Source organism: Rhineura floridana, chromosome 8 (assembly GCF_030035675.1).
Source record: "Rhineura floridana isolate rRhiFlo1 chromosome 8, rRhiFlo1.hap2, whole genome shotgun sequence".
In the NCBI taxonomy this organism is placed as follows: Eukaryota; Metazoa; Chordata; class Lepidosauria; order Squamata; family Rhineuridae; genus Rhineura; species Rhineura floridana.
Genome location: NC_084487.1, coordinates 78,396,753 through 78,409,174, shown reverse-complemented (window position 1 = coordinate 78,409,174; position 12,422 = coordinate 78,396,753). Strand labels below are relative to the sequence as shown.

At 43.4% G+C, this 12,422-nt stretch overlaps 1 protein-coding gene across 5 annotated transcripts in view; it reads left to right on the top strand.

Moving 5' to 3' along the window:
- The window catches only part of SLC16A7 (solute carrier family 16 member 7), a 167,211-nt gene that overhangs the window by 131,082 nt on the left and 23,707 nt on the right, over nt 1-12,422 (top strand). For all 5 annotated transcript variants that reach the window (XM_061639867.1, XM_061639868.1, XM_061639869.1 and 2 more), the window contains one exon: nt 9,683-9,826. In XM_061639867.1, the coding sequence (XP_061495851.1) occupies nt 9,683-9,826 (144 nt within the window). The remainder of the gene's footprint in view (nt 1-9,682; nt 9,827-12,422) is intronic.

Here is a 12,422-nt window from a genome sequence, read left to right as displayed (position 1 = left end):
GAAGTCCATATTTACCAGGTAGTGGTCTGACCATGACACAGGAGTGGCATGAATCACTCCCAACTTCAGACCACTTCTCTCCTCTCCCAGGACAAATACTAGGTCGAGAGCATGACCGGCTACATGGGTGGGCCCAGTATTACTTAGGTACAGTTCCCAGGAAGCCATGGTTTCCAGGAAATCCCAAGGGGCTCCTATGAGAGCGGCCTCGGCATGCACGTTAAAGTCACCCAGCACTACCAGCTCTGGGGATAATGCCCGTACAGCCGAGACCACCTCTAGCACCTTGGCCAGGGAATCTGCCATGCAGCGGGGTGGGTGGTACACCAGCAAGATCCCTAAAATGCCCTTCGGGCCCAACCTCCAGTACATGCAATCAACAATTTGAGTCCTATGGAGGGGAGGTCTGGCAAAAACCAAGGACTCTCGATAGATGACTGCCACACCCCCTCCCCGCCTTCCCACCCTCGGCTGCTGTGCATAACGGAAACCTGGCGGACACATGGCCTCAAGAATTGGAGCAGAGGCTTCGTCCAGCCAAGTCTCTGTAATACATGCCAGGTCTGCGCGCCCATCCAAGATCATATCATGGATGAGCGAGGTTTTCTGAGCCACAGACCTGGCATTACATAACAGCAGTCGAAGGTCGGTAGGAACCTTGCGTCCCCCAGTTTCCGTCTGGTTCTGAGCAGACCCGGAACATGGGATAGATATAATGCATCTGTCCCGTGTTCCCCTATTCCGGCGTGGTCTGCTAGCAGCACCCTTCCAGCGCCTGCCGCCCACACTTCCTATAACTTGGCCCCCCACCTCCCTCTCCGGCTTGCACATGCCTCTATCCCTATCTGCTTCTCAGCAGGCCACCCACCCTAATAAAATTAGTCCGGAGACCCGCCTCCGTACCCTGTAGCAGCAGTATTACTAATTTAAATTGAATTAATTAAACCAATAATTAATTAATTAAACTAATTAAATTACATTAAATTAAATTAAATTAACTAAGTCAATACAAATCAATCCAATTCACATTCATACACATTCACACATTCATACAGCTATACATCCATACATCCATACATACACCTATTTAAAACAGAAACCGGGTTGTGATAGCCGGCCAGAATGGTAGTCGCAGCCGGCCACAGTAACAGGTCTGTAGAATACTTGGTCCAGGTCACGGCAATAAGGTCCTAGCCAACATGGGCGGGCAAATAACGGCAGCGACGACAGCATGATGGCGATGTAGACAGCGTCCCAACCAGCAACGCACCCCGCGATGAGGACGACCCACAGCAGCAACGATGACGCCAAGCAACAGGCAAGCAGCACGACGACAGCAACACAGGGCCGTAACGTCCCGATGCCCCAGCAGCGGCCAGCCCGCAACGGCAGCCACAGCGCGCAAGCAGGAAGTCCAAACAAGTCCAAACAAGCAGACAGGCAGGGTGCAGCAGGGTGCAGCCGCGGCGAAAGAGAAATAACAGGCCCCGGGGGCAGCACAACCCCCAACAGCAGCAAGCAAGCAGGGGCCGCGGCAACACAGGATGACGTAAGTCACACGCGACGACAACGGTGTCCCAACCACTGCAGCAGCGACAGAGGATGGTGCACTGGGACGGGAGGAAAGGGGGTATTTTTATTTATTATTTTATTTATATATTAGATTGGCCAGGGTGGCAAACACATCAGACTTAAAATAAGTCTGATACAAAAAATGACATATCTAAAAACAACCACATACTCTCATGGTCACATGCACAACATGTATTTAAAGCATTCTTATACCACTTTAAGAGTCATAGAAAATCTTGGGAACTGTATTTAATTAAAGGTGCTGTGCATTGCAGGTCTGTGAGGACAGCAACTTTAAGAAATGACAGTTCCTCAGATTCTTTGGGGGAAGCCCTGACTGCTAAGACTGTATAAGAGTGCTTTAAATATACTACGTGGATGTGACCACACACAGCTAATAATTTCAAGGTTGCGAGGAACAGAACCTTTCAGCCATCAATGCCTGGACCACTATCCCCATCAAAAATGATTTTGTGGGTGAAAAAATATGGATGTAATCCCTGGCTGTCTGCTGGCAGGGGAGCTTGATATTTTAATCTATTTGGGTTTGATGCCCCTCACATATGCAGTCATCTACTGTCATACCGCTGCCATTGGAGCTCAGTGGCAGAGCACATTCTTTGCATTCAAAAGGTCCCAGGTTCAATTCCTGGTGTCTGCTTGAAACTCTGGAGAACCACTGCCAGTCTGTGTAGACAGTACTGAGCAAAATGGACCAATGGTCTGACTTAGTATGAGACAGCTTCCTGTGTTCCTATATTGCAAATATACATTGCATTGTAATGTCAATTATTTTGTCAGCCCCACAAATGTTGCTTATTCGGAAGAAATACGGTTGTATGTTTTACTTACTGATACAGATAACACATTTGATCTTAGCCTTTGAGATGAATAGGACAGATGTGAGGATGTAATTGTTCTTGCATCTTGGATTCTTTTCCCCCTGAAATGAATGGAGTATACATATTACCTAATACATTTGGACTGACAAATGTTATTCTTCCTGAGAGCACAGCAGGATATGGATGTTATGCCAGACAAATCTCCCTTTGTTCTTTTCTGGGTTCTTCAAACTGATCTGCCACTACCATAGTCTTACGTAGTTTTGGGGAGCCGGGAGAAAGGAAAATGCTCTGCATCCATGCTTCCAAAAACATCAAGATGGTTATATTGTTTGAGAAATGTGTATTGCTGATCCTAAATCTTCCTGTGTGACTTAAAATGCACAATATCATGCCCAAACCTCCAATTTACTGGAAATACACAATAACTTGTTTGTGTTAGTGATACCACCACTCAGCAAACAAACACTGAGGTTTATTTCCTCTTTTTTCTCTCTCTCTCCCTTCTTCTTTTCAAATGCATTCATACCCAGTGGAAGCTCGTCAATATGGGCAAATGGGGCACTGCCCTAGCAGCCTCAGTCTGCTGTCAGCCTTCTTACTTACAACCCATCTAGGAAGTAGCAGTGCCTATGTCAGCTTCCTCCTCCTTAGTCTCAGTGTTGTCCTTGCAGAACTCAGCAAGGAGGAGGATGGGAGCAAAACTAGAATTGGTTGGCCCTGCCTGTCATTGGCTCCTGGTTGGTCTTCCTGCCATTGGTTAGGCCAGTCCTAATGGGCACCAGCAGGCACTGTTCATACACTTACATCATTAACGGCCCTCTTTTCTGCATCAAAGGTGATCTTTATCAGCCCAAATACAATAAATGAAAATCAAAACCCTCTTCAAGCTCCCCATCAACATTGGGGGAGGGGGAAAGAGGGGCTAGGGCAAGGATGGGCAACCTGTGGCCCACCAAATCTTTCTGAACTCCAACCCCCATCATCCCTGACCATTGGCAATGATGGGTAAGGTTGATGGGTGTTGGAGTCCACTAACATCTGGATGGGCACAAGTTCTCCATTCTTGGTGTAGGAAACATGCATGCCAGCCCCAGTCTCAACATCCCTTTGCCACCCTAATCTTCCCACATTGAGTGGGAAGGTCTGAAGGAGGTTTCTAAAGTACTTTGGGATTATTGAGAGCCCTGTCAATGCAGCAACCCAGTCATGGGGAGTCTTCTAACTATGTTCATCTGAGTGTGGTTAGAAGCCCATATCAGATCTTTGTTTTCATACCAGGCCCTAAGCTGGGATCCTGCATAAACTCCTACCAGTTATAGTACATTTTACTTAACTTCTCAGAATGGAAATGCATTTTATGGGTCGTTTTTTTTATGGGAAGCTTATATCTCGGACAACATACAGATGGATTTTCTGTAAAAACCAAATGCAGTGTGTGACATTTCACTTTATTGCAGAGCCATTTTTAGTGCTGGCTTCCAATGTTAGGCTGCTTTGGTTTCTTGTTATTCCCTTTTATTTTAAGGATGGCAATTTAGTATTTCCAAAACTGAGATGGATCACACTGGTTATATTCTGAAAGAACATATTTATTTGAGTGTGGGAAGAGTTTCCCAAATATGTCTGACAGCACTTCCATCTTGATATTTAAAGACATGCATTTCACCTACACACCCTTCAAAGACTATAGAGTATATTGCTCATGTGAGCAACAATAGTTTTATGTAGGAAAACACACACATACACACACATTATAAATTGAAAAGACTAGCAACTAAACTTCCTTTGAAACATGATTTATCACTACACGTTTTCACAATTTCTATATAGAAATGTATTCTGTATTCCAATGTATAGAAAGTATTTTTCAATAGAATAAGACTACACAAACCTATGCAGTTCATAGTTCTGTAGTGAAAATAGAATGATTTTGTATGCTATAGCCAGCATGGATTTTCCACATTCTGCAATGTTAAATTGAAAATACCCCAATGCCACTCTGATGCTTCTCATAAGCAAATTTCAAAAAAAAAAAAATTACAAAACTTTTAGTCCTGAACTCAGAAATGCTTCTTTAACAACCCTCTCAATTTTCATGGTGATACACAAAACAGTAAGATAGAATTCAGAGCTCAAAGTATAAAAAGAGAGAGAGAGAAACCAGACCCCTTTTTGGACTTTTTTCTGTCAGAGTTCTCATAATTCGTTGAAATTAATTAAAAATCAGCCATGTTCACAGAGTACCTGTACTCCTATTACTGACCTTGCCCCATACTCTGACCTTCATCTTCTGCAGTTTAAAAGTTAAAAGAATGCCTGGCTGATTTTTAATTAATTTAAGAAAATTTATATTGAACTCAATGATAACATTGGGCATGCTCAGTAAGAACCAACTGTCAGTGTTCTAAAAGCCAGACTCACAGCTACTTGGCTTGGCTAATCAGAGGGCCACACCCAAACCAGACCTTTATTTCACTTTAGACAGTCATGGCTTCTCCCAAAAAATCCTGGGAAGTGTAGTTTGTAAAGGGTGCTGAGAGGAGACTCTTATTCTCCTGACAGAGCTCCAGTGGCCAGGGTGGTTCAAACGTCAGCTGTTCTGATTGTAGCTCTGTAAGGGGAATAAAGCATCTTCTAGCAATTCTCAGCACCCTTCATTAACTACACTTCCCAGGATTCTTTGGGAGAAGCCAGGAGTGTATAAAGTGAAATAAAGGTCTGGTGTGAATGTGGCCAGGGACAGCTTTGGTTTAAATTTGGATGGGAGACTACATGTGCCTGCTGTAGAATAAAAAGGTGGGGGAAACCCTGAGAAAGAATGATACTGTTCACAATGCTTTCCTTTTGGAAAGGACAGGGGCTTCCATTCTGCCCAGTGCCCACCCACCCAATCTCATCCCCTCCCCCCTTCCTCCCACCCCTCCCCCAGGTCAGTTTCACCTATCCTAAGCATGATTGCACAGAAGTAAATCCCACTGAACTCAAAAAGTATACAAATGATCAAACCTCCTCTCCTCCTCCTCCTCCTCCCTCCTATCCCCTCCCTCTTGCCCTTCCCACCCCCTTCCTTCACCCCTCCCTTCCCCTCCCCATCCCCTTCCAAGCCCCTCCTTCCCCCTCCTTCTAGTTCCCCTCCCCTCCCTCCTCCCCACCCACCTCCCCCATGGTCAGTTTTACCTGTCCTAAGCATGATTGCATGGGAGTAAATCCCACTGAACTCAATAAGCATGCAAATGATCAAACCTGCCCTCCCCTCCTCTTCCCTTCCATCATCTCCCTTTTGCCCCTTCCCTTCCTCCACCCATTCCCCCTACCCTTTCAATCCCCTCCCCCTCCCCTTCCTTCTCCTCCCCTCTCCCCCTTACTTCTTCCCTCTACTCTCTCCTCCCCCTCTTCCTCCCCCATGGTCAGTTTTACCTATCCTAGCTATGATTGCATGGGAGTAAATGCCACTGAACTCAATAAGCATGCAAATGATCAGACCTGCCTTTCCCCTCCTTCCCCACTCCTCTCCCTTCCTCCCCTCCCCTCTTCCTTTTTCCTCCTCCGGTGCCCACTCAAGGCCTTCCTCCCCATGGGCAGCTTTACCTATCCTAAGCATGATTGTACGGGAGTAAATCCCACTGAACTCAATCAATATGCAAATGATCAAACATACCTTCCTCCTCCCCCTACTGCCTGCTCCCATCCCCATTCCCTCTGGTCAGTTTCACCTATCCTAAGCATGATTGCAGGGGAGTAAATCCCACTGAACTCAATGAGCATGCAAATGATCAATCCATTCTCAGGAAACTTGCACAGGATCACATTTGTTACCTCCCGGATTAAAAAGCAGAGAAATTCACTAATAGGCATAAAACCTTGCAGTTTAAAAACGTACTTATAGCCCACAGATATTTCTATCAAACTTTAAAAAGCAGGGAAATTGGGCAGCTATAGTGAATGCACTAGGGGAGCAGGAGACCTGATCTCCTCTCTGAGATATTGTACTGCCCTACAAATTTATCAAAATGCAAACACCATTTGGGTGGGTCTTTCACAGTCCAATCCACTTCCTGTATAGCTTGGAAGAATTTCGTAATGTGTGTCTCTGAGCATATGGTGAGTGGTGGCAACACCTGCAATCAGCCCAAATAACAGAAACAAGACATGTGCTGTATTGATCTTGTTTTAGCCGAGAGGAAGCAACAAGATTAGAACAGTTGAATAGTTCAGACAGTCATTTTAAATATGTTTGATTTACTTTGCAATTTTAGTGAAGTTTCCTATAGGAAATCATTTTATTTTGCTTCTGTTACTGTGAATATATGAAGTACAGCAACATTTGCAACACTAAGAAAAAGCTCAAAAACACTTGTGGAATAATGGCATTGACTGTACTGCAGAGTAGTTTCCAATGGACATGAGGAGTGTCTCAGTTTGCACAAAATCACACAGTGGGAGGTGAAATATATTCTAGCAAAATTCTAGATGTGCTCTAAGTTTTTAACTGACCATGCCCACCTTTCCTTAAGTGGAGTAGTTTAAGCATAGCAGGCTGAAAACATGCATCTTGGGCAGGCCAAGTTTGTTTTTTACAACAGCTAGAATAATTCCTGAAGTAGCAATATATTATAATCAGTCTGATTTTACATCAAACTGCAGTTTCAGATTCAACTGTTAATGTGCCCAAAATAGAAATAGGGCATAACCTCCGGTTTGAAACACAAAAGGCTGTCTTCACCATCATATGATACTGATCCATAAAAAGGCTTTGAAATTAATAAAAATAAATTTGACACAGATTTCTAGGAGGAATAATGAGAGAAATATAATTGTCTAGGTTAGATACTCTGTAGAAACAATAGTAACACAAAAAAGAAGCAAAGTTAGAACACCAACAAACATACAAAATGTAATTCTCTATCTTTGGAGTTGGCAGGTGTTGCTACCACTTACCATGTGCTCAGAGGCACATGTTACTAAATTCTTCCAAGCTCCACAGGAAATGGATTGGACTGTGAAAGACCAACCCAAATTGTGTTTGGATTTTGATAAATTTGTAGGGCAGTACAATATCTCTGAGAGGAGGTCAGGTCTCCTGCTTCCTCGGTGCATTCACTATAGCTGCCCAATTTCCCTGCTTTTTAAAGTTTGATAGAAATATCTGTCGACTATAGGTACATTCTTAAACTACAAGGTTTTTTGCCTATTAGTGAATTTATACCTTAATAGGGCAACATATAAAGCAGGGCTGGACAGATCCATCTGTTTCCAGTCCATGTCAGTTTCACATTCATGAATTAATTCCATCCTGTTTCCAGATTAAAGTGTGTGTGTGTGTGTGTGTGTGTGTACATATATATACAAAAATTCATATTTAAATACATAGGCTGATACCCAATGTTAGAGTAACCCTCTGAAATCAATAGATAGTTGGACTTAGATAGATCTCACCAATATTTAATCACAAAATATTTAAATATGTGTTATGTTAATGTACACATAAACATATTTTACCCTAAAATATGCATTTTTATGCATATTGGTATATGGTTGAGACAAGATCTTTTGCAATCCAGAGAAGTGCGAAATCCAAAGGATATTTATGTTCCGAGCTATGTATTCATCCAGGAGGTGCAAATTAGGTCAGTTTGCTTAGAAAATGCTGACAAAACAAAATTATCTTCCTTCCCTAATATAAAGTGAAATAGCTGATTTCTAAACAAATAACAAATCCAGTTGATTTCTGAATGTATCTATGTACATGATAGTGTTACAATTTCCAGAAGTGTAAGTGTACCTCCAGGTCTTTGTATATCCTGTTTTATGTCAGTTCTCTTTTCAGCCACTTGCTCTGCAGAATATACTTTTTTTAAAAAAAAAAACACTGATAGAAAAGCCTCCAGTGTTCATGTGCACTTGTCAGTCCACATGAATATCACATCACAAAATTCATAAGTCCAACCTGCAGAGAGAACAGCAGAGCTTCATCTTTTAAAGCACAGATTGAGTCCAATATTGTTGGCTGAATCACTTGCCAGCCTATATGTAAGGGATGGGGATGTTCAAGCATGGGGACTGAATGTGGCCCTCCAAGGCTCTCTATCTGGCCCTCAGGGATCTCCCCAGGAGACACCCATTTCCCAAGCAACACACACTACTGGTCCTGCTTAACACCTTCCTTGGTTATTTTTGCCTAGCTGGAATGAGACCTGAGCTCTTATAATCCTTTCTACTTGTCTGGATGGATGATACAGAGGGGTGTGCGAATGTGTGCCAAAAGAAGCATACTGCAGAAAAATAAAATTTGCATTTCTTGCTCAGCCCACTTTTGGCCCCACCCACCACTGGTATGTAGCCTTCAGAAGGTTTCTCAGAAGGGAATGAGTTTCCCCACACTTGCTATATGTCCTGATGAAAGTCCCATTATCCCGTGCCAGAAGGAGACTTGAGAGGTAGTTGACTAAAGAAGTCACTTTTTTTAAAAAAAGTTTTTTAAGAGTCAGGTCAGAAAAGAGAAGATGGATTCAGTGCTGCCCCAAGGTGTCTGAAGCAAAGTGCAAATGGCGCCTCCCACTAGGGTTTACACTTTCAAAAGCCATGTTCCACTTTCAGTAGGGATGGGGGGGAAATCTCAATTTCAGTTTCTCATTTTCCCCGTTCTCTTCATTTCCACATCAGTTTGCAATTAAAAAAAAAAATCATGAAAATTCATCATCATTTTAGTGTGAACGCCTCCTAATGTACACATTTTTGTATGCAATTTTGCCTAATATAATGCATTCTGTATGTCTTATGTCCCTTATTACATGCATACTGATCCACACTTTACCCTAGTAAATTAATGTTTGTAGACATGACTTGGCTGGAGAACTGCACTGCAAAATTTGGATAAACATCAATTTCAGTAGATGGTTGTGTTTTGGTTTGCCTATTGTTTTGGAAAGTACAGACTAGATAGTTCTGCCTTTAAATGTGAATTGATTCAAATTTCTCCCCCACCCCTACTCTTCCAACATCAATTCCTGCCTTCATTTATCCACTTCCCACACCAGTTCACGTACATGTGCAGTCAGGCCTTTCCTGTTCACCTCTGTAAGGAATAAAACCGGTCTGACTCAGTGTAAGGCAGCTGCACATGTACTGATGTTAATGGCCATGAACATTATATTTTCTGGGCTAAGTGTGAAGTTTTCTCTCCATCACTGAAAATACTCCTTATTCTCAATATCTTTATATCTTTCAGGAAGTAACCTTGTTCTTCTCTCCCCTCCTGTCTTCAGGCCCCATAAGCAGTGTCTTGGTGAACAAATATGGCAGCCGGCCGGTCATGATAGCAGGAGGGATCCTAGCTTCATTTGGAATGATTGCCTCTTCTTTCTGCAACACTGTCTTGGAGCTTTACATCTGCGTAGGTGTTATTGGAGGTAAGTGACTCATTAACCCACCCTTCCCAACAGAGGCCTTTGATTTCAGTTTTCTTGACATTCTCCTTCAGCTTACACCTTTGGGTATTTCAATACATGTTCATTTGTATCTGATTATTTTTATGATAATTCAATTTACAGTGTGTGCTCTTTGCACAGTCCTTACTGTGCTGCACTCCAGTGACAGCACCGGAATTGATTGGTTCATGGCAGCATCTATTATAGTCATTAATACTCCATTTTTGTATAGGTTCTTTTAGCTTTTAATCATGCTACCCTATAGATGTCTTTACAGAGAAAGGAATGCAAATCTTGACTAGAGTCCAAAGTCACAGTTGCTTCTCGCCATGTTTACTCACAGTGACTTATAAGAGAGTGTGCATGTGGAAACTCTGTAATGTAGGAGCCAGCGGTAAATGCAGCATTTCCAAAAATGTCTGAATGGGGTTCAGTTACAGTTACATGATGTATTGAACCCTGAGGATCAGGTTTGTAGGCTGTAAGATTAGCAAAAGCCCCATTAATAGCATTCTCATTCTATTTAACTCTCGCTCCAAATTAGATGTATGAATGGCTTTGGAGACAAAAGCTGCAGACACACTAGCTGCTTCAGAAGCATTCAGACCATTTCCTCTGGCTTCGGGTTAAAATGCATTTGCCCATGGCTGGACACATATCCCCTGACGCTGATCTCACACTTTTTAGGATCACCCACAGCAAAGTGTTGAGCCGCTGTCTCTGCTCAACCTACAGCAAAGCATTTTCATTGGACACACCACAGAGTGGCAAGAGTTGATCTACCAAACAGTTTTGAATTCTGTCTGAAGCTGATTTCATATTGTTGTTGTTGTTGTTATTACACCCCTTCCATCAAAGGGTAGCACACCAAACATATATAATTAAAATAACAATATATAAATTAACAATCATCATAAAAGGCACCTAAAGCCATAATCAAAGCCAAATCATTCACAGAGAAGTGCATTTCCCCAGGTTTTGGAGTAAAAAGGGGCAGAGTTTGACTAGTGTTGTGTACCTCCAACTTCAGAAAACAGGTGGAGATGCACCGAAGCCAGCACAACTGCAAGTGTGTCTCTACCCATACATCCAACAGGCAGCTCACCATTCAGCATCCACCACCTTGGAACCTCTAGGCAGCTTGTTTTCTAAGCGTAAGGCTGGCACACACATGATGGCTGCATACACAAGTGATGACTTGCATCTGTGAATGCGATATCACAGATCAAACATTACAGATAAGATTTCCATCTCTCACATTAATGCTTTTACACCAGAAGACAGGAATAAATAGACAAGATATATATATGGGGTAAACTAAGGCCACTTTATTAACTACACCTTAAGAACATAAGAACATACGAACTCGAGAACTTATAAACCACTAACTAAACTGCATAGAGGAAGTGAAACCATGTGCGGAAAATCCGTTAACTCCTGTCAGGCTTCTAAGCCTGTCATGCCCGGGCGAGCCTATCCTGCAGGGAGTCAAACTGGCCATTCTTCCAGCTCTTTCCCCCTGCCACACCCTTCAGGTGCGGAGGGAGGTCTTCCTGATTCATGCCCCTGTGAAGCCCCATAACTCCAGGTGAGTGACACAGGTTAACCTCAACAGTGACCCATACCCTGCTCCACAAGGTCCCACATCCCTGTGTGCCAGTCTCTGGGATCACTATTCACCTGAAAGTGCCTCAGGGTACTCACCGCTTGTACTCCCCTCTTCCCTTTCCCACACACACCTGCCAAGTGGCCAAATTAAACCAATTAACCTATTCATCCAACACCCTCCTCTAACTGCACCTCCCTAGAACTCGCAGTGTGGAGTAGGTGAAAAATCCCCCTCTGCCAGCCAATCACAGGAGACGTCAAAAATCTGTTCTTGGCCCTGTCTATGGCAACCAGCTAATCTCATACCACTTACTGGGAGGGCGGGATGGGAGTCATGCTCCCTGCAGAAAAAGAGGAGGAGGTCAAGAGGGGCATGGCCTTAAATAGCCTATCCCTGCTCCTCCTCTGCATTGGCGCGCTTGGCGCCAAAAGAAGCTGGAAATGGCTTAATGCCCTCCTTCCTGTCCCTGCCACAAAAGTGCTCCCGCCCAGACCCCTTTTCGGTGCCGGACAGAGAGGAGCGGGATTCAGTAAAGTAATATCTGGTGCAAACCTTCAGGCTCAAGTTGAGTCCCCAGATTCCCATCCTCTGGCAATTCTTTCAGCCTAGATTCACACAGCTGCCCAGCATGTGATAGTTGCAGCATGCCAACCTGTTTGTGTGAAGTCCACTGAAAGATGCACAAAGCGAGTTCTGGCACGCAGTCACGTGTACTTAAAAATCTGTAGCAGTAGCTATGCATTGAGTGGTCATGACAACGGGACCTCTAAAAACAGGATGATTCAGGAAACAGCAAGCCATGATGGTAGCCGCATATACTGGAGACAAACAAAAAAAGCACCTCAAAAGCGGCTTCTCCATTTCAGCCACCTAAATGTGTGATTCCAACTTGCATTCATTCATCCCATTTGCATCTCACTATTCTTCCAATAACTTAAGGCGACATGTGGAAGATGATTCCATCTTATT